Source organism: Serinus canaria, chromosome 20, assembly GCF_022539315.1.
Source record: "Serinus canaria isolate serCan28SL12 chromosome 20, serCan2020, whole genome shotgun sequence".
Classification (NCBI taxonomy): domain Eukaryota; kingdom Metazoa; phylum Chordata; class Aves; order Passeriformes; family Fringillidae; genus Serinus; species Serinus canaria.
The window spans coordinates 10,420,593-10,443,757 of record NC_066333.1 but is presented as its reverse complement, the minus strand read 5'-3'; the positions used below and the strand labels follow the sequence as shown (position 1 = coordinate 10,443,757).

The following is a 23,165-nucleotide window of genomic DNA, read 5'->3' as shown; positions in this document are numbered from 1 at the left end:
AAGCTCTCTACAAAAGCAAAGGTCTCACAACTAAGGCCAATTATATCCCTTGAGTCTGGGAAAAACTTCCTTCCTGAGGACACCAGTGTGCTTGTTCTCCCCTGAATGCTTGCTCCCTGGGTCTGAGCTCACTGTCCTACCAAGAGGAATGCTGCTCGTGGGTCGAGTGAAGATCATTCTTCACTTGTTCTTCTGCTGTGCAGCTAAATTTTTAAATGCCATGTGCTGGAGTTTCAGATGAAATAAATTAACGTGCCTCTCTTTGAAGCTACTGAGTCCACACTGATTTATATCAGCTGAGGGGCTCAATCGTTAGTTACAGTGATCAGGTTACTCCTGTGCAGGTCAATATTTGCTACCCTTATTTATCTTCTGCACTGAGCACTCGAGTTTCCTGCTCAGTTTTACCCAGAAAGGTGCTGGATTCTCTTTGCCAGGCTTGCTTTGTGGCAGACATGATGTAAGGACATAAGGCTTCAGGAGAGATTCGCTTCAAAAAGAAATGAGGACAAATTCCCACTGCCATGATTTGTTTTTCTTGACTTTGTCTTCATTTAGGCTTAGCCATCCCAGGCAGCAGTGGGGTCAGCTGCACGAAGGTGCTGCAGGATGGTGCCCTCTGCAAAGAAACAGTGGGTAGCCCTTCTTAAAGAGATTGTGAAGGATGATCTTCTCTTGCCTGTCACAACTCCTCTGTCAGAGGAGTAAGAACAGTGTGTTTTGAACTCTCAGATGTATTTCCTCTCACCTTTGTTCACAGAGCATCCTCTGCAGCACAGGAGGGTTTGTGCATCTGGTTCAAATCCCAGCCAGGCGTTATCAGCCCCTTGCATCTTGCACAGTAGGAACCTGCCTCAGTTCTTCAGGGCCAAAATTCACCTGATAGCGGCACATCAGCTCCACTGGGATGCCTTCAGTCACTGCAGTGAAGAATCTGCTCTCTTGCAAGAGAGATAAGGGAAAGAGTAGTAAAAATTAGTTTTGTTGCTTCTGCTATCAAGGTTCTGGCAGTGATAAGATGTTGGTCACGTGGAGGTGTTCTGTAATCTTCTTTTCCCATCAGAGCTTCTCTCCTCCCTCTCTCATGCCTTGCTACAGTCTGAAGCATTTCCACAGTGGAGTTCTCAGGCTGCAAAAGGCCTGAAGAAAGGCACATATTGCTTTAGAAATGCCTCTGCCATATCAATTACTGTTAGATTGGGAAGATCCATTAGCATTGGCCACTTCCTGATATGGGAACTTGGCTTCTTGACCTCTATAATTGTGAGTGGGAGAGATAAATAATTACTTAATTATTTAATCACAAAGACCATGCAACAAATTGCAGTTTACTGAGTTTTTCACTGATAGACAGAGACCTGACATGAGCTTCTGGCAGTCCCAGGTCACCACTCAGAAACTTTGACCAGCTGCAGAGTTACACAGAGCAGATTGCCCCCCTGAGCCCTGCAGACTTCATTCTTTTTGTGTCAGGATAACTGAAGCTAAACCATAAATTCTTTGCTGTTTCAGCAGGTAGGAAAGTAGAGTCAAGCTGCAGCAAATCCTTGGCCTGGATGCACTGCTGCACACCAGGTGCTCTGTGCTTGCAGTGTGTCATCTCATCATGTGCAGAATTTGGTTTTCTAGGCAAAAGCTTTGTTATTTCACTTTTATCCCAAGCAGAATAGTGGTAGTTTTGAATTAGACTGGGAGTCTGACAACTTCAATTTCATCCTGTGCTTATGCATGGGGTCACACACAGTTGCTGGCCTGAGCTGCAGGCAGAAATTCTCTCCCACTGCATGACCAGCTCCTTATTGAGCCTCATTGATATGCTGTTCTCCATCTGCTCAGTGTTACATTTTCATCCAGGTAGAGGAGGAAAATCCTGGTAAACAATTAAAAACACTTGGAAGCGAAAGGAGTGAAAACCATCAGAGCTACCCATGGGCATAGGGAAGGTTCCAGAGGAATGTGTCCATGTGGATGTAATTGGCCTGAAGGGAGCAGCAGGGTTGGAGAGGAGCCCTTGGACAGAGGGAGCCATGTGGGAGCCAAATGACCTGTGAAATGCTGGGGGCTGTCAGCAGCTGAACATTTGGTGCAGCACCTCAGCCAAGCACTCGCAGGGTGTGTGCAGAGGAAGCAAATCCTCCTGGTAAGGAGCAGGAGGGCTGGATGGGATTGGGCTGGATGGGAAGGGCTGGATGGGAAGGGCTGGATGGGAATGGGCTGGATGGGAAGGGCTGGATGGGAAGGGCTGGATGGCAAGGGCTGGATGGGAAGGGCTGGATGGGAAGGGCTGGATGGGAATGGGCTGGATGGGAAGGGCTGGATGGGAAGGGCTGGATGGGATTGGGCTCCTCTGCAGGTACCACAGAACAAGCCAGGCACACAGGAGAGGTTCTTCTCTTTTGGGTTCAAACATCTCATAGCTTGGTTTCTTTAATGCAGGCTGCATCATCAGTTACATTAATGGCTTAAATGACAGCTTGAATCTCTCTGGAGCACTACTTGGACTCTGTCTTGTCATCAAAATAAATAACATTAGAAATCACTTTGCACAGATTTCAGCTGGAAGATTTAACCTGACATGGGAAAGATCCAGCTGTTGGGGCAAAGGGAACATTTTATAGTTTGGCTTTGGATTTGTATTTTAAAGAGGAAGAAACTTAAGCTCTCTGCAGTCAATCTCAACCATGCGAAAATTTGGTCTCTAGTCTAGGTGTAGTCCTTGGTTCTCTCTTTCTCTTGGTGGAAAGAGAAAACCACTTCTTCCAGGAAATCTGTCCTCCTTAAGCCTTCAGGAGGATGGATTTCACCCTTGAAAGACTTTCTTCTCTTCTTTTTACCTGTGACCAGATACAAAGTTTCTAGAAAATCATGTGTGAGATGAAACCAGTCCCAGTTGAGGAAAGAAAGAAGTCCCCAAGTAAAAATGTGCAATTCCATCCTTTCTTTCTTTGCCAGTAGAGATCTTTCCCTGCTTTACCTTGTTTGTAAATGAACACTTGGCTCAGTCAGTGGTCATTTTGTCCAGGGGTGGATGAGCACTTAAGGGCAAGCTGCTGCTAAACCCAGGGCTGGGGTTAGTGAAAATGCTGAGTTCCTGCAAACCATCCTTGCCATGTTGAAGCATCCCCTTTGCAAGGCACAGAAGAGAGGGTTTCCTCTGAAGACAGAAAGAAGTGTTTTAGAGGATCTTCTGGGTTTTTGGTTTTTAATTTCCTTCTAGGACATAGCTTGGGGTCATTGGCAGGTGTGATAAAAGGAGACAGAAGTTAAATGTTACCTTCACCTGGCTGGGTCTCCAAATCTGTCTTAATTTTTCTCTGCTTGACTTTTGCATCTTTGTATTGAAACCATATGTGATTCTTTCAGCAACATGCAGTAATTTGTTTGGAAATACAGGGCTAGAGATGTGTCTCTTTACTGGCTTCTAAAACAACTGTGAAATAAGAGTTAGGAACTTTTATACAAATGAGTCCGAAACATATTGCAAATTCAGTTAAAAATAAATAAGTCCTTAGCAAAGATTTCAATAAACAGTAAGAGTAGTTGAATTAGAATATTTCCACTAAAATTAATGAGCCAATCCTGGAATGCTTAGACTGACTCTTAAGTGTGCTCTTTTAAAGGCTTTGAATATGTTTGCCTGCCTGAATTTCTATGGAGCATTTTGAATGCATGACAGATTATAATCTTCAATTATTTTAATTTGGTTTTCTTAATGGGCAAAATAGCTAAGAGCTTAATAATAAAAGACGCTTACTGCTTATCATTTACATTATTTTATGTGTTCATTAATAATTATAATGGGTTTTATAAAACAAAAAAATCGAGTCTAAGTATCCCCAGGTCATGTTAGTGCAAATGTTGCATACTATTCCATGGGAGATTTGGTAAACTGTGTTTTTTGAAGGGCATTTTTGACTCCATATGTTGTAGAGCAAGACAAAGAACTTCAAAGGAAATTTATTTTCTGGTTCATTCCGTGGGAGGAAAATGCAACAGAGGATAAATGTGCTGCTTTGCTTTCTCCAGATACATTTCCAGGCACAGTGCAGGGATGGGCAGAACCCAGACCACAGCACCTTATGAAATTCTCTAAATATAGTTTATTAGGTACAGGAGTACTGTTGTTACAGTCACATCTTCTCTTCTGCAGGCTCAGTTGTCCTTGTTCATTCAGCTTTTCCTCACACATCCCATTTCCTGGGCCTCCAGGCATTTTCTTTACTGCTCTCTAAACAGTCTCCATTGGAACACTTCTTTTCCTGGCAATGTCGTGCTCCAAAAACTGTATAATTGATGGTCTCACTGGTGCCCAGCAGTCTGCTGACCACACAGCTTTGCATGCTCTGTACCAGCCCTGCTCCTGGCATGGGAGCATTGCAGGGATCTCTGGTGGCTTCTGGCACTGCCAGGACAAGGGAGGAGGGCTTGGGAGTCCAAACCCCTGCAGCAAGAAAGGGCAGTGCTGAGAGCACAAGGGTGTGGAGCAGCAGAAGAGAAACAGTGATAAAATCTGATACCTTAGAGGAGCTCACCCCTTGAAATTCTGTTCACCAGTAAAGTTTGTGGGAATGGTTTTGCTTCCCAGTGAATCCTGATGGAGATGCACCATCCCTAAGATGTTATCTGTAAAAGCAGGATGGAATCCTGTGCCACAAACATTGCTTTTCTGCCTAAATGTGACATTGAGGAGAGGCCAGCTTGGAAGGGCTTAGCCCTGTATTGTAATGTTCATTTTCAAACATTTTCATTATTAGATCAGAGCCTGCAGTGGAAAATGCCCATCTTGTGAAACTGCACCATTCCTCCTGTTTCTGGGGTTGCTTTGTAGGAGCAAGGGCTGAGTCAGGCTCTGGATGTTCTGGTTCTGAGCTCACATTGCAGTGTTTTGGGTGATGCCTCAGTGGTTTGAGCCCCAGGCACTGACTGTGGGCTGCAAGGCCACCCTGTCCTTGCTGGCCACAGCCAGGCAGAGGGATGGCAGCTCCAGAGAGGGGCCTGGCTCTGCTGCAGCTTCCCTCTGGGGCTCTGGGGCTGCTCCCACAGCTTCCAGATGGTCCATTTGTATCTGTCAGAGCTGGTGAGGGCTCCTGCATGGAAATGCTACCTGTGTTCACGAGGTAGGATGGAAACAAGGGATTGCATCTTCCAACATAAATTGCCTTTTGATCTGGGACATTTTCCCTCACCAGTGAATCAATCCACTCCAAGCTCCATCCCAGAGGGGCTTTTTAGAGCATAAAAGCTGCTTTGCAAGCAAATTCCTTTTATGACAGTCATCAGCCATCATCATTCATCCTGCTCACATCATCATATGCAGAGTTGTATCATGCCAGGCACTGGAGAAGCTCAAAGCTCCAAGGGTTCTCCGAGTAAAAAATGTATAAATGCAGCTAAGGAAAACCATCCCTCTGCCATCTGTTCTGTAACCCAGAGCCCTGCATACCTCTTGACTGCATTATAAAAGGAGAGATAAATGAAAGGAAAATTCATGTGTATGTTCTCCAGTCAGATTATCATATGGATCTGTTACCATCTTCACACTTCCCAGGCTAAATGAAGGAAAAAGTCACTCCCTTCTGAATCAGTAACTTCCCCCAAGATGTAATTTTTATTCCTGATTTAGTGAGCTCCTTGGGAATAGAGAGGGAGGATTATTATTATTATTATTATTATTATTATTATTATTATTATTATTATTATTATTATTATTATTATTATTATTATTATTATTATTACTACTATTATTGTAAACTGCTCCAGGAACCGTTTCAACAAAGAGTAAACCTTGCATTGTGTTCAGATAATGTTCTTAACTTCTCAACAAGATTTAATAAATTGCACCCTGGGAATTAGGCAAATGAAACCTTTGGTCAAAATGTTACAGGATTACTGAAAAAATTCTTTTTATTATTATTTTTTAATCTCATTAAGAGGCTAAAATTATATGCTCCGAAATGAAAAGCATGTGTGTGATAAATATCTCCCTGGCAGTAAAATGTACTATGCTTCATTGACAATGGTCTTTGCAACTTTTTGTGACAAGTGCTTCTTCTTACATTATTTTTTTTCTGAACACTTCACACCCTTGTATATTTACTGGAAATGGATTTAGGTGTAGGTAGCAGGCAAACCCTTGTGCTATGATTGCAATTAACAGCAAATAACGAGTCTTTGCTGAATATTTGCAGTATATTTCCCCCATCTTTGTTTTGCTCAATGCAGTATAATTAGCTCATGGATTTCTCTCAGTATAATTGGCTGTGGGTCTTATGATATATTTCATCTCCTAGATCTGCAATGATTTACATACAGACAGCTTAGACCCTATTAATGCTAATAAAAGTGCTGCAAGGACATCCTATAGCGTGCACTTTATTAAACTGTACATAGCTTTCTTTGAGAGCTTCTGTTTATCTGCGTTTCCCAAAAATAAAATGTAGTGCCTTTAGCACTGAATATTTAAATCCAGGCTCCTTTTCCCTGTTTCTGTCTCTCTCTATGCATTTCTAATGCTTCTATCACAATGGGATCTGGGTACTATATGCAACAGGAAATAGAGCAGAAAAATGTCCACTAACAGGCTCTTCCCTTCTGTGATTTGGGTTAAAACTGCTCCCATTTTGGTTCCCTGGAGTGTCTGCTTAGCTCTTTGGTGTTTGTGCTCAAGCACAGCCATAGCTGAGCCAGGGCTGGGTAGAAGTGCAAAATACCTTTGTTGGGTTGTTTTGGGTTTTTTCCACTTCTTTTGAGGGTAAATTTACATTATAGTTTGTTTGGAGCTGTGCAGACGCACTGATAAAGGCACACAGCTGTGTGTCCCACATTATCCTTTTTAATTTGTACGGTGGGAGCCCCACCCTGGCTCAAAGCTGGAGGTCCAGCAGTGTCTTCCTGCTTCCACTTACCTAAAGCCTGGCTCCAGCTGTGGGTGTAGTGGGTTGGAGATGAGCTCCCTGGTGTGAGCTGTGCACTTGCACAGACATTGCCACCAGCTCGATTTCCAGCCCTTCCCTCTGGCAGGGCAGAGCTGACCTTCTGAAAATGGGGACTGTGATCTTCAGCTGTCAAACTGGAACCACAGTTGTGCAAGCAATGCTTGATTTTAGTACACCCTTCCTCACCCACAGATTCGCAAATGAAAGGTGAATTCATGACTTCTCTACTTGGGTCTTTCATCCAAATACCCACTAGTCCCACATAAATCTGGACAAATCCTCCTGTGCAGCATGAGGGCACTTTGAGTGTCCCCAGGCCCTCTTTTAAGTGACTATACCAGCGTAAGTCCAGTCAGTTTTCTCAGTGCTAACAGTGTAACAAGCAGTGAATCCTTTGGAGAGAAGACAAATGGAGCTGTGTCTGTTCCCTGACCTGCAGCTCCAGCGGCGCAGGTGCCGCGCGGATCAATCCTGGCAGTGCCTGGAATTACTGACATGATTAGCCATTAGCAGGAGCAGACAGCTTGGTGGGGGAAGTACAAAGAAAACAGTGTACAAACTTGGTAATGATCTGGACAAAGGTATCAAAGGAGATTCTGGGAGCCAGGGATCTGATATTGCCCTGCACCGACAGCTTCAGCGTCTTGTCAGCCTCCTGTGTCGGGAGAGGAAGGGATAGCAGGAGGTCACATATGGGAGGAGTGTGCAGCAGCCCACAGCCCCATCTCAATTCCATTGCCTGACAAGCAGAGCCACCTCCTCTTCCCATGGGAAATTACCTTCTCTCCCCAAATCCAGGCAGTTTGGGGGACAGAGGACCCCACTAAGTTTACTCAGGCCCCTCTGAAGGTACAGCTGCTGTTGCAGAGATGCCAACGTGCATTCAGCTACGAGGGCTCTATTATCTTCCCACTGCTTCGTTGTATTCATAGACCTGTTAGGGAAAAATTTATGCACATCGCTTCTTACAGTGCCAAGACACTTTGTGATGGTGCAGGGGGTGGTAATTTATTTGTACCTTGCACTTTCTTTCGGGAATAGTCATGCTGTTGCAAGAACTTCTTTCAGCATTTGATCAGAAAATTAAATTTGTGTTTAAAGAGATAGTCGGGGTTGCTAGGACAACATATTAACCTCCCTTCTTTTTTTCCTCAGCCCTGTATCCAAGGTTCCTGGAACTCACTGTGCTGTACTCTGCTTGTAGTGTTGTTCTCAAGGTGCAGGAGGGAAGGGCTTTCAGAAACAGCGTCCAAAACATGCTTTTCCTCAACAAATAATCACATGAAATGGTAACATCCCACTGGGCATTCTTAGCCTGGCCTTGTCAAGCCAGCAGGGTTGGACGAAGACGAGCAAACAGCCCCGTTCTTTGAATTTCATGGGAGTATTTTTGTGCACAGTCACCAGGACTGAGAATACAGTGGGGGAGCTTGCAGACAGCATTTTCAGAAATGATTAATGACTGGGAGACTCTGGGTATGGCTAAAAAAGTTTGGACACTTTCAGGAGAGCAGGGTTTCAGTAATACGTAAACAGTGGGTTTTGTGCATTTTAGGCTATTCCACATCTCACTTGAAAAGTCACAATTTCAACGATTTCTCATTAATTAAAAAGGAGCAAAAGAGCTGAAACTTTGTGGAATGTACTTTTCATGGCTTTTCACCAAATCTTTGGCATTCAGCTCCCTTGCCAGGACTGACAGTGGTGTGACATCTCTGCAGCCTTCAGGCTCAGATCTTTTAAAGTCGCTTAAACATCCGTCTGGCTTTTGTGCAGAGCTTATGGATTCCTGTCTGTGTTATTTCCTCCAGATCCGTTCCGATAAGGACAAGGAGATCCACATCAGGTACAGCATCACTGGAGTGGGAGCCGACCAGCCGCCCATGGAGGTCTTCAACATTGACCCTGTGTCTGGCAGGATGTACGTGACACGCCCGATGGACAGGGAGGAAAGAGCTTCCTACCACGTGAGCATCAAACGTCCTGACTTGCAGCTGGGCTCACAAGCTCAAAGCAGAATTGCTGGGTTCAGGGAGGGGCATGCTAAATCAACCAAGTAATGCAAGGTGCTGGGTGGTGGCAGCTGAACGTGAGCCAGATGTGCACAGGTGGCCAGAAGGCCAATGGCACCTGGCCTGGATCAGCAGTAGTGCCCAGGGCAGTGGTTGTCCCCCTGTGCTGGGCACTGGTGAGGCCACTCCTCAAATCTGGGGTCAGTTTTGGGCCCCTCACCACATTGAGCATGTCCAGGGAAGGATGGCAGAGCTGGGGAAGGGTGGAGAGAGGGAGTTTGATGAGGAGCAGCTGAAGGAGCTGTGGGGGGCTCAGCCTCGAGAAAAGGAGGCTCAGGGGAGACCTCATCACTAAACTCCCTGGAAGGAGGTTGTAGCCACATGGGGGTTGGTGTCATCTCCCAAGTAAGAAGTGACAGAACAAGAGGAAATAGCCTCAAGCTGTGCCAGGAGAAATCGAGGTTCGATATTAGGAAAAATTTCTTCCCCAATAGGGCTGTCCAGCTCTGGCACAGGCTGCCCAGGACTGTGGTGAAGTTACCATCCCTGGAGAGTTTCAAAAGCCATGTAGATGTGGCACTTGAGGACATGGTTGAGTGATGGGCTTGGCAGTTCTGGGGGAACAGTTGGACTTGATCTGAGAGGGCTTTTCCAACCTAAACAATTCTGTGATTATATGAAAGTGGAGATAAACTGATGTCTTTTTCAGACACAGTCATTTGTTTTAAATGGTGCAACTTCACACTACTTGTTAAATCCATGCAAATTTATGTGTAGACTGAACCACCCAAAACCATGAGAAGCCAGTTGCTACATTAGCATGTCTTGGGAAATTACTAATTTAAGAATCATTACTGCATCTAAACATGCAATAATTGCTATAGTCATTTTTCACTTTAATTCACCAGGAGATGTTCAGGCAGTATGATGGGGGTGTGTCAGATAGGTTTTTAAATATATAGATAGGCTAATATTAAATATCAGGGAATTAATTAAGATTAATTACACTCAAAAGTGATGGTGCCTCGTGCTATCCTAGTTCATAAAATGCTCTACCTGCAGAATGCTCACAGTGTAATTGACTGCTATGTTTTGATACAAATCCCAGCTCCTCTATTGCACAGTGTAATTGCACAGCACATCCAGTCCCACAAATTGCTAAAAGAATAGGTTGCCCCTTGCATGATAGCCCTGCAAAATTTCAAACATTTTCTGCATCTGCACTCCAGTTGTCTGCTGGAGTGGTTGTGAAAGGCTGTTTCATGGGTTGCCATCAGCCTTAGCCCTTCCCAGGGGTGCTGTGGTGCCGGCGGAGCGCACGGGTCACTTGCAGTGACACCGCGTCCCGAACGGCGCCGTCGGAGATGCACATGCTGTCAGCTTTATCAGGTATCCAGTTAACCATGTTGACACAGCTTCTGGGCTGGGGTGGAAAGATAAAGAAAATAGATTACCTCTTTAGTTGGGTGGAAAAAGAGATTTCCCCTGGGTAAAAGGAGATCTGAAGAAAAATTATTTTATACTCTGTGAACAAGAACAATTATTTTGTTTGTTGTGCCTAGGAAAATATGAAGAGAGGTTGTTTTGGAGAAGAAATATTTGAGATAAAGTATGTGTCATCTCAGTGTTGTTGATATTGTTTCAGCAGTGCCAGGTTATTATAAGAGTCTAGTCAATAATAAAAATGTTAAGACTTTTGATGGAGCCGCTGTGATGTCTGCGATCAGACACTCACAGTCAAAAACATGAGATGAAACAGATTTTGTCCTCCATCCTAAAAAACCCTTTGCCCCTTAAAAATGAACTGAACCTGCCAGTCACAGTGAATTCAGCAAATTGAATTCTTGCCTTGTCAAAGGTGGTGGGATGAATCTGCCTTGTACATACCACAGGATTTCCAACCTTTGCTGTGCCTCACAGAAACCTTGAACTAGTGGCATCCATATGTAAATAAGCATATTCATACTCTGAAGGTTACAGGAAGATGTATTTTATAGAGAGAATAACTGATGAGTATGTTATGAGACCTTATAGACAGGAATACTGAATGATAGAAAAATCTTTGTTAGGAGAAGAGTAGAAGGTGATGAAGAGGATTATAAGTTGTGTTGGTAAATGACCTTTAGATCCTTCAGTCTCAGTAGCAGTGGATTGATGATTTCTTGAACCATCAGTTGTTCATTTACTAACTCTTTACAAAGCCTTTATAAATACACCATGCACAAAGCAATGACCCACACGCTGGAGCAGAAACTTACAGTGCTGAAATTGAGAAAAAATTTGGCCCATTTCCAGAAAGAAAACAAAGTCCAAAGTTTTGGCTAGTGGAGGGTTTGAAGAAGTCAGTGAATTTATGCCACTTCAGAGAGCCCAGTCTCTATCTGATAGAAAAGGCAATGTGTAGCCAGGTTTGAACTGAGTGCTGGAAGAGCAGTGACTGAGGTGCAGCTTGGATGTGAACTGCAGAGCTTGGCCACCTTTAAACTTGTTTGAGATCTGCTGTGGTCTCCTTCAGCTTGAATTAGTAGCTTTGCTCTTGAGTGAGAATGTCAGTGGAGCTGCAAGGCACCACTGGTCCCTCTGACCCAGCAGGACAAGGGTTCTGTGTCTGATGCAGCCTTGTGTTCCAGCTGAAGGTGGGTGCATTTACACAGCTTCAGGTTTTCTGCAGCCCCAAAAAAACCCAAATCCTTTCAGCATCTCTGTCACTCTCGAGTGTAGTCCTTGCTGCTTTTGTTCCCAGGTAATCTAAAAACTAATTATAAAAGAAAGAACAATAATTTGCAAGTCTTTGTAAGGCTACATATCAAGAGTTCTGTTTCATTAACTCCCACATTTTCAACACATATTTTCTTATGCATAATTATCTGTATTGCTTCAGGACTACCATTTTTAAAATACTAGTGTTTTAACACTCCCTGCATTCAGCAAGCCATTTGTCTGATGAAACCTGCCTCATTCCCTAAGGTGAAACAGATTTTTTTCTAATTAGATCAGGAGTTCTGCAGCAGAACTTCCCCTGTTTTTGTGATCATTCTTGAACTTTTAGGGGAGGATCATTCTGTGCTTGAGTTATGCAGAGATGTATGTGCCTCTGGGACTCACAGCCCCTGCCCAGGTGCTGTGTGTGCTGGTGATAGCAAGTTCAGCTGTCTTTTGGCCTCATCTGTTTGTGTCTGCACTCCAAACCAGAGCACAAACTCCCCAGGGACCTTGCAGGCATCCCAGACGCAGAGTCAGCTGAAAATGCCAGCAGAGAAAAGCAAAAAGGGCTCTGCAGCCACTAAACCAACCCCACATTGTGGTGTGGAACTGCACAGGTGGCACTGAGTGCTGTCCTGGGAGCCACCCTGGTGTCATTAGTGCCATGGGACACACAGCAAGGGACACACAGCCAGGGACACACAGCCATGGGACACACAGCGAGGGACACATAGCCAGGGACACACAGCCAGGGACACACATCCATGGGACACACAGCCAGGGACATACAGCAAAGGGACACACAGCCAGGGACACACAGCAAGGGACACACAGCCATGGGACAGCACATGGGACACATCAGGGACACACACCAGCACAGCAGGGACACACAGCCAGGGACACACAGCCAGGGACACACATCCATGGGACACACAGCCAGGGACATACAGCCAGGGACACACAGCCAGGGACACACAGCCAGGGACACACAGCCATGGGGCACAGAGCCAGGGACACATAGCAAGGGACACACAGCCATGGGACACACATCCAGGGACGCACAGCAAGGGACACACAGCCAGGGACACACAGCCAGGGACACACATCCATGGGACACACAGCGAGGGACACACATCTATGGGGCACACAGCCAAGGGACACATCCATGGGACACACAGCAAGGGACACACAGCCATGGGGCACACATCCAGGGACACACATCCATGGGACACACAGCCAGGGACACACATCCATGGGGCACACAGCCAAGGGGCACACAGCCAAGGGACCCACATCCATGGGACAGACAGCCATGGGGCACATCCCCCACATTTCTCTGCCCTCTCACTGCATCTCCCCTTGCAGTCAGCCCCTGAAATGTTCCCTGCATGCCAAGGAAGTTGCAGCAGGTAGTGCTATTTAATATGCATGAGTTCTCCAGGCCTTATTTAGCTGCACTCCCCAGGTCCCGTTTGTGCTGCTGACAGAATTAGTGGCTCTGAATGTCTTTTCTGATCCAGACACCAATTTCATATTAAGCTGCAGTTGGACCTGGCAAGTACAAGGGATAGAAAATTGGTAGCTTAGTTTTCCAAGACGTTTTTCAAGCTCTGTTTTCAAAAGGCATCAGCATAAACATGTCAGTAAGTAATCATTGCTTATGATACTCAAGTAATATGCATTATAGGGAAACTTTGAAGCAAGTCCTAATCCAGTTCCAGACACATGTATGCACTGTCAGCTTCAGGCTGATGAAATACTGCCTCAGAAATGGCTGGAGCAGAACAGGTGGGTTATAGACTGACAGAGTTGTTTTAAATGCAAAGGAACAAAACAATTTGACTGCAAATTAAAGGATAATTCCAGTATTTTGAACCACGTTGAATAATGCCAGCCATTTGTGTCACAATGCTCTAAATTGAACTTTTAATCACAATTAAGAGCACACAAATTAGGCATGACATTGTATGCTTATTCCTTAAAGGCTCTGTCACTGATTGATAATGTATATTTGTATTAGTAGTATTAGTGCCTCAGTAATATTCATATTTAACACAATTTGCTGTGTTGACTTTGACTAACTACCTTCAGATACCACCAGCCTCCAGTGTAATCAATAATCATGATACCAAATCATTTGTATGCCAGCAGCTACATTTACACTGGAAACTGTCAGTAGGAAAACCTCAGAGACCTGTGGTAGCTGCTGCTGAATATGATAGCAATAATTGTCACACTTTCAAACAATATTTGTTAAAGAATATCGAGCCAGCTCCTTGGCTGGTACAGCAGATGATGCATCAGCTAGAGATTAGTTGGCTACGTGTATTAATTTTTCAGAATCCTTTGCAAGGTATTTAATTTCATTTTATTCCTTCTTCACTCCTGTCATGTTCTTCCTCTTGGGGAAAATGTAAATATTTCAAACTAACTTTATAAATGTTTCTAAGCTGTCTCTTCAGGCACCCACCAGCTCCCATTTGAATACTTGTGAGTGCCCCATGTCTGGTATGTGTCCTGTGGCCCAGGTGATGCTCACAGAGATGAGCCCCATCTCAGCCACTGAGGAATGGCTCCAGAGCAAAGTGTGTTGTCCAGCCTGAGGATGCCTCATGAATACCAAAATTGGACAAAAGAATGAGGGAGAAGATGAATTAAGGAAGGGAAATGTAGTATAGATCTGCCTTGGAGATCCTGCCAGTTTCCCAGCAGACAGATTGACCCCTTGGAGTCCCTCCTTCCTTGGCTCTCTCTGCTGAGGATGGTCTCTAAAGAGGAATTGTCTCTTAACAAAGAATGGTTTTTAGCAAGAAGAGCTCCCATTGAGTTGAAATTCAGCCCTGTGGCTCAGGACTCCCTTCTCCCTTTGCCACAGCTGGCACTGGCCACAGGGAAGCCACGTGTTGTGGGAGATATGGAGGCATTGGCACATGGGAGGTGTTCAGAGAGAACAGGCAGAGAAAGTGAATGCTGAAAGAAGCACAAAAGGAAAAAAGTAGAAATGTTCACTGAAGCCAGGCCAAAAAAAAGGAGCAGGAGAGAGAGGGTGCCATCTTCCTGGCACTGCAGATGCTGAGCCAGGACACCAGTGACCACACCAGTGTGCCAGCCCTGCCCTGCCTCCCAGTGTGCCTCCCTAGCTTGGCCCAGAGCTGGTGCTGGGCTCAGGGCACTTGAGCATGTCACCACAGGTTTGATGAGATCCCTGCAGTCTTGCTTATTGAATTTTTTTTGCCTGGAGTGCAGGCAGTAATGCGCTGATGGGTACATGTGCTCAGTGAGTGCAACAAGCAGATAGATGTGCATTGCTGAGAAATCCCTTACTCCTGGAGATTTCAAACAAAAGCTATCGAATGTAATTAAAAATTTGCAGGGGGAGAGTCAGATCTGAGGGGGGAGATACCAGCTTTGCTCTCTGCTTTATCTCTGAATGGAGCCATTTCCGCTGCTGGAAATGCTGTAAGAGAGAGCCCAGTGCTGCCTCAGTTTGAAGATAATAACTTTAATTTTAGCTCTGAATTACTTTTTTTCAAAGACAGTCTGACCTCTGACTGTAAAGTTATTGAATTGCTACATCTGACATGATGAAGGATAGCTCAACAGGTGGGAGCCAAAGCAGTTCCTATGTAGGAAAGAAATGCAGATATTAAGAGCATTGCAAGTCATGAAACACAAATGGTACACCCTGTATTGAAAGCAAAGCTGGACTTCTTCAGGCTTTAAAGAAAACGTGCTGCTTAATTTCCTTTGGAAAAAAAAAAAAAAGTGTTTTTCTCCCAGCTCATTTCATGTGGTAGTTTGTTCTCTTTGCTTGATTAAATGTTAATCCAGCCCATCCTAATGGTGTGCAGGTCCTTTTGTTAAGCTCTGGACTTCTGAGCACCATACATGAAGGGGAAAGTTGCATCAATCACCAGCACAGCGAGAGTGAAAGACAGGAACCAGGGCTAATGCAATTAGCACATTTATTTGTCATGCATCAGAGGAGCTGGAGACCTCCCAGTAAAGTCAGCTCTGACTCCCAGCAGCAGCCTGATAGTGTAGGGAACTGCTGGGAGGGACCAGAGGCCTCCATCCTGCTGGATGGCAGAGCTGGTGTGTCCCTGTCCTTCAGCCCCATCTCCCAGCCAGCCCTGGCACGAACAGGTTGCCCAGAGGAGCTGTGGCTGTCCCATCCTGCAGGTGTTCAGGTTGGATGGAGCTTGGAGCACCCAGGTCCAGTGGAAGGCTCCCTGTCTGTGACAGAGTTGGAGCTAAATGAGCTTTAAGGTCTTTCCAGCCCAGCCCATTGTGTGACTCTGAAGCTGGCATCCTCTGAAGCCTCTGTTCCCCAGCCCACCAGCCCTGTGGGATGTGATGCCATCCCGAGTGCCGTCCCCAGTTCTTGTGACGGGGTGGAGGTTCAGCAGTGCTCACAGGGGCTGAGATGAAGAGGGATGGTGGCCAAAATCTGCAGCACTCAGAGGCAGGCAGAGCCTCCCAGTGCCAGCCGGGTCGGGGGCCGTGCAGCCTTCCCTCGCTGTCGGCGTTCTCCCGACGCCGTGCAGCCACACACCATTTACAGTAGCCATCTGTTCCCTCTAATGACAAAGCTATCCATTTTTTTCACCTGGTTACTGATTGTTCCAGACTATTGTGATTGCTTCGTTTTATTAATTACTCATTTTGACATGCTGTATCTGTCTCTTTTGTTCAGAAAACAGATGCTCTTGTTTCTGGGCATTATTACTGATGGTTATTGCTAATAAGATAGAGCTGCAGTTCCAGTTTAACTGAGGGCTTAACACCGTGGCTCTGGTTATTGAAATGCCTCAGCACTGGGTATTTTATTGAAGCCTGAGGAAATTGCATTCTTAGTGCCATGGGGGCTCCCATTATTTGAAGGAAAGGGACTTTTTAAATGTCTTTTGGTGCGCAGAGCAATGGGGTCGGTAGCTGTTGCTGTTCCTGGAGACCATGATTAAACAAAGAATAAACATTGCTAAGATCATGCTGGAATCTCTTCACTTACTAATCCCTAGTATTATGGGTGTGAAACGCTGCAGGTTCCCATAAGAAACCTCTCACTCAAAATCATTTCCTCACTTTATTTGGAACTCAGCAAAATTTGCTTTTCAGATTGTCAGACGAGGTTCAATATGTCTTAAAAATCAAAATAGAGTGGTCTATGAGCTGTGAAGGGGATAAGATAGCATCACTACGCCAGAGTTGAAGTGTTTCCACTGACAATCACTGTTTCAAAATATTATTTCAATATTATATTAAGCTCTGAAAAACTGTGAGTCGAGTGTAGATGGAAACCATGTCAGTGCTTTCTGCTGGAATTGGATACTGGCTCCAATCAATTTTGAGGAAGTATTTATGATATAAAGTCAATCCTTGCAAAACAGTGTCTCATTCAGCAACAAATCCAGCTGCTGATGTTTGCTGTCATTGTGCTCATTCCCAGCTCCGGGCTCATGCAGTGGACATGAATGGAAACAAGGTGGAGAATCCCATTGACCTTTACATCTACGTGATTGATATGAATGACAACAGGCCAGAGTTCATCAACCAAGTCTATAATGGATCTGTTGATGAAGGCTCTAAACCAGGTACAGTTGACAAAAAAGTTTCAAACTTCCACAGATGTTCAGCCATTCATGTGGTGTGGTGGCTTGGGCTCTGCTGGGAACACGGGGCATGAGGGAGAGGTTTGATCTTGCTGGCTGTTGGTGGAAGACTGATGGAGGTGAGAACAATCCCATTGTGTATCTTTTTCTGGATGAAGAGAATGTGCAGACTTGGGATGAAGGGAACCTGGATCCTGGTGGTCCCTTCCTGGCTGTGGAATTTGTAAAAGCCAGCAGTTTTTCCATTCTCATACACTCAATGCACACGTACAGGGCTGTTATTCTAATTACAGAGCACTGAAAGCCAGCCTGGCAGTGGCCTTTCACTGACCCTGAGTCTCAAATGCTCAATATCTTCCTCCTTGATATTTAATTCAGTCATTTGCCAACTCAATATCTGGCATCCAGTCAGACTCCAAAGAAGGGTCTGTCTCAAGAAAACACTTTCTTACTTGGGACCTGATGGAAATCTGCAGAAGTGGGAATATTCACATTGAAATTGCAGGCTCATCCTCTGTCCCCACAGACTATTCTAACAGAGGGTAAAATGGGGAAAAACCTGAAGTTGAATTACAGGAAATTTATGGGTGAAAAATCAGTGAGGATGTAAGCTGTATAGGGAAAAGTGATGATTTTTACATGAGCACATTTATATGCTTGGAAGAAACAGAGCTGTAAAGGTCTTTAATGTTCTATTTCCAACTCTGCTGTTGATTTGTTATTTAAGTGTGGTGTAACCCTGCAGTTCCCAATATGGGAGCAGGGTTGCTTTAGCTCATTGCTGGGTGTAACTAAAATGACTGTATCCATTCTTTGAACATAAATTGTTCTGTGTCTCCAGTACAATTGGAAGTCTCCTGAAATCAGAAGGAGTTTTTTTTCCTAGATTCTCTCCTTGGTTGTTTGCCAGCTGAGGGGTTAAATACCCCGTGACTTTGGTTTGTGTCAGCAAACATTTATCACAGCGGCTCTGCTGCCGGAGGTGTGACAGGGCAGTCTCCGGTGGGCACTGTTTTTAACAAGGTGATTCACAGCCCTGATTGATTGTCTTCCAGCACTGTGAGGGACGGGCAGCTGTGGGGGACACCTGGTGGGGACAGAACGTGACATTATTTCTGAGCAAAGAATAGGTACAGCTCCCTTTTTGATTCCTTTGGGTGGTGATGTCCCAGCTTCAAAGTCCTGATCCTGGTTCTGCCTGGAGGAGGGAACGTGAGAAGTCCCTGAGCTGACAGCTCTGATGACATCTTCCCAGAGAATTTTTCCAGCTTTCATTTGAAGGCCACTTTGGGGCATATAAAGGTTTGAAGATTGATACAACATTTCCATAGCAAATCAAATTTCTTACATCTTATTTGAGGACAGATCAATATTCAAAGTGTTCCCAAATGTTTTAACTAGCTCTGTTCATCTGTCAGAGAAGCAGTAAATTGCATCCTCTTCTTGTCTGAAATCCAGATAAGCCTTTGAGCTATTAAATAGAACAGGATAATTTGCCTACAAAATACTTGTGCCTCTGCTTCTAGCAGTGTTTTTTTGGTATTCTCTGTCCCAGGCTGGAGTGCTTGCCTTTAAGGCAGGAAGGTAGAAAGCAATCTGTTTTTATTCAAAAGCAATTACATTTGTCTTTGATGTATTTGTCAGGATTTTTTTTCCTCTCTCTCCTGTTTAATCGGTATTCTTTTAAAGGTTTCTATTAGTATTGAATTTCTCTTCCTTGCTTTTGTTGAGCCTCCTAGGAATTTGGGTATTGGAGGCCCTCATTCTGTGTGCTTGGCAAGAAACATGATCTCGTGCCTTTGAGAAAGTGATAGAGAGGTCATGGAGTTAAAGGGAATGTCTGCGTGCTCCTCCTTTGCCTCAAAATTATGTGTCCCTCTTTTGTGCAGAGACAAGTGCAGACAATGTATTTAGCTAAGGATAGATCTTGCAAATATTTAGAAACTTTTTTATTAGTTGAAGATGCCTCAGAATATTGTAACAACTGAGGTACCAGCAGCCATTGCAAGAGAAGAAATAAGTTACCAGAATTCATGATTATTTCTGGCAGTGGTTGAGAAATGAAAGACACTGCATATTCTTTGAGGTAACAGCAAAATTGTTCGGTACTGATTCAACAGTAAGTTAGAGATGTATATGCATCTAAAAAATATATCTGCATATGTGTGAATATCCATGCTTCAAGCAAACCAAAAAATCTTGTTATATGTTACAGGAGTTCAGCATTCATTTTCCTGTGCTCAGTGCTGCTGAACTATGCCTGAGGACTGAAAATGCTTCCCTGGATATCCTGTGCAATTGTTATTTCTCACATCTTCCATATGCCCATTTATAATGGCTGTGATTAAAAATGCAGGATTACTTGATTACGACAGTATCTGCAATGTTCTTAATTTTGCACACCTCTGATGAGAGATATCAGAGTATCCCAAATAAATGCTGGCTCTGAGGGCAGCTAGAACGAGCAGCCAGTGGCTGTTTGAAGTCAGTCGGAATTTTGCCCAGATTTAATTTAAAAAACCCAGATAAAAAAGGATATATGGAGCTTGAGCTCTACCCATGGAAATTGTGCAGAGCAAAACCATCAGAAATGTGCTGCAGAGCAGAGGCTGAGCAGGGCACTGTGACCTTGAGCTGCAGGGAATGCCCCAGTAAGGCTCCAGTGGGATCAATAGAGCAGCTCCCATTCCAGTGAGCAGGACAGGGCCCTGAGGAGCTGTCCAGCACTCTGGGGTCCGGGCTGGAGCAGAGGCAGGGCTGTGTGTGCCCAGCAGGCAGGGCTGTCCCTCCGCAGCATCCTGGTCCCTGCTTGGGGCCGGAGTGTGGTGACCTGGAACAGAGTGTGTGGCCTCATCTCTGAGCCTGGCAGGGAGCTGCAGAGTGTGCCAGGCCAGGGCAGGGATGGAGGGTGGCCAAGTAAGATGTGACCTACTGACTCAAGAGTGAGCAAGGCAGAAGAGGGTGGAGTGAAGCAAGGAAAGGGAAGGCAGAAGGAGGCGTGCTCCAGCCTGCAGCACGGTGTGACACTGCCGGGCACTCAGCCTCACGCAGGAGCAAGTTTGCTTTAGCCTGGAATACAAATATACAAAATTGTCCAAGAGCTGGAAGAACTGGCAGTGATGTGAAGAGACTCATTAGACAGTCTGATGGGGTTTAAGTGAAGGGGCTTCCCAGCCTGCAGAGCACTCAGCCTGGGTTCCCCAGGAGCTTGCTCTCTGCAAGTCACCTTGAAGCAACCCTTGACAGGAATAGAAAAGAAATCATCAAGTATTATTAATTATAATAGGTTGTTGTTGCTGGTTAAGATTATAATAACTTAATTGAAATAGTGTCTTGAGCCATAGCATAGTGTTCTTGAAATCAGGAGCTCAGTCTTGGTGAAGTTCTCTGTAGTGAGAGCTGGCCCCTGGACATCCTCAGATGTGCTGGCTCTTAAACTGAATTACATCTCTTTCCTTTTCTGATACTCTCTGGAAAAACAGTTTAATGCATTTCTAGCTTATCTAGCCTCAGGTCAAGTAGCTGGACAATTTAAAACGTGTAAAAGCAGGCCCTTCAAAAAATGCAGAACAGGAGTAGTGATGCAGGATTTCCTTTTCCACAGGACCATCTTTCTTCCTCTCTCTCCCCCTCCGCGCGTTGTTTTGATTTAACGCGCCGCTGTTTGAAAGTGTATCTTAAAAGACCGTATTTTACTCATGTTGAATAATGTTCTGCCTCTTTGAACTTTGCCTCTGTGTGAAGAACACAGCCAGGTTTTAAAAATGCAGCTGCAAGCCGGAGCTGAAATTCCCCTGCTCCCTCTGGCAGCCTTAATCAGCAGAGCTCTCCTGGAGCTGCGCTGCCTTTCAAGCGCTGACAGAGCGGGATGGGTGCAGAGCTCAGCTGCCCAGCACTGCCTGCCCTGCAAGGATTCTGCTGCCTTTTCCATGCCCACATCTCCCAGCTGCATCACAGCAGCTCCTTACAGCAGGAAGGAAGTGGGGCTTGGAGTGGGATTTTGCCCTCTGTGAGCACAAGCCCCTGAACTTGTACTGCTGGGTGTGCAGGATCCCAGCAGTGTCCCCTCCTTGGGGAGGGCTCTCTCTGGAGAAACTCTTACAATTTCAAAAACAAATTTCTCAATAAGATGGCATGAAAATACTTAAATATGAAAAAAGAAATGGGAATTTAATCACAAAACAATAGTGTGATGGAGAAGGATTACTTCCATCTCTGCAGAAGCTTAGTTTTGGTATAACCAGAGCAGACCCTTCCTCGTGGAAGGATGTGGATGTCTCACTTAACTGAAGTGTTCAGTTCTGAAAAGGTCAGTGTGAAATGCTCTGCAGTGACTTGAGTGCTTTGCTCTGGGTTGTATCTATTTTGTTTTAACAGAAAGATTGTCAAAAATTAACTCATCTCTCCAAAACAATTTGTTCCTGTCAGACTGGCCTTTTCCATTCCCATTCATCCTTTCCACTTCACTAACTCTCTGGATGCATCTTGGTCCCTTTCAAGTCAATAGCACAAGTCCAATTGACTTCTTTTAAAGTCTGTCCAGCCCCTTCATTCTCCTGGAGCTGTGTAGGATAGTTTACTCCTACCACCCTTCTTAGGAGTGGTGTGAAAGATTGCTGAGTATAGACAGTCCTCCGAAATAAAGGAATATTAGTATTTCTTACATGAGAAATGTTGTAATTTAAAATTTCTCTTTTTCCTCCTGAGCCCATGGAACTCTGATAGAATAATTGTTGATAACATGCCACGTGAAAAAATGAAATAGCTGGGAGCCAAATCTATATGTGGCAAATCGAGTTAAAGAAATCTCATAAAAAATAAGCAGTATATAAAAAAACCCAAGGATTTTAAAAGCTGATTATTCTACTAGTGTCCCAGTTTGTTTATTTTATTTCTATGCCAGCAGAGATTCCCTCAGAGATTAACACCATGGACTAATGCACAGATGGGGCCAGAAACTTGAAAGTCATCTGAATATTAAGAATTTAAATCTTTAGCCTCAGTGATTTGAACAGAAAGCCAATTATGAGGCTGAATTAGTTTTCAAATTAAACTGCAATTTAAGGCATGTGAAATTAATCTTTTAAGGCATATAGTTGCATTTGTGTATATATTCATGGGGAGAATTTGGATTCTGCAGTTCTGGCTTGTTCCTCTTTCCAGCCTGACAGTGCACTTCATGAGGAGATGCCTGGTGTGCCTGGTTGTTTGTTCAGAGAAGGAGCAGAGCAGGTGTAGCTGCCTGGCAGGCCCTGAAATCTGAAGAGAAGATGTCTCATTTTAAAAAATTAATAGGACACAGAGTGAATCCCTTTTCCTGCCACTGCAGCCCTTCCAAAAATGCCATAGTACTGCTCATAGCCAAAACATTCAATATGTTTTTTCCAGCTTGGAGGTAAGTTAATTTTGGAATTCTTCATTTAGGAAGGTCCCAGTTCAAGAGTGCACCTGACCAGGTTCATGGGTGGGGCTGCCACACGTTCTGGTTTGTAGCACTGGCAACTTAAAATAATGCAAATGCTGAATGTTCCAGAGAGATCATGCGCAGGTAAAATATTCCAGAGGGTCAGAGTAGGACTCAGTGAATTCTTCCATTCATCCCAGAGGTATTCCCAGGTTGGGTGCATTACTTCTGGATCCATCCCCAGCTTGAATATATTCATCTATGGCAATGCCATCTTCTGCACCCTGGGCAGGTGTTGCTCTTATCCTTGCACTTTATATGCTTTTAAAAATGGCTTTGCCCAACCTGATTCTATTCTCTCACACATTACACACAGACTTAGGATACACAATATTCTTTCTCAAGTTCTTTTGCTCAGCCAAGCACAATTTTAAGGTAAGAAATTGTTTTTCTGCAGACTCATGTGGTAGTGCTTTCCATTTTCTTTCGAGGTGAGTGG

The 23,165-nt window shown here is 44.6% G+C and overlaps 1 protein-coding gene across 1 annotated transcript in view; it reads left to right on the top strand.

The window, feature by feature from the left end:
• Positions 1 to 23,165, top strand: part of CDH4 (cadherin 4) — a 410,770-nt gene that overhangs the window by 307,911 nt on the left and 79,694 nt on the right. Inside the window, exons 5-6 of the mRNA XM_050982105.1 lie at positions 8,747 to 8,902; positions 17,100 to 17,244. Of these exons, the coding sequence (XP_050838062.1) occupies positions 8,747 to 8,902; positions 17,100 to 17,244 (301 nt within the window). The remainder of the gene's footprint in view (positions 1 to 8,746; positions 8,903 to 17,099; positions 17,245 to 23,165) is intronic.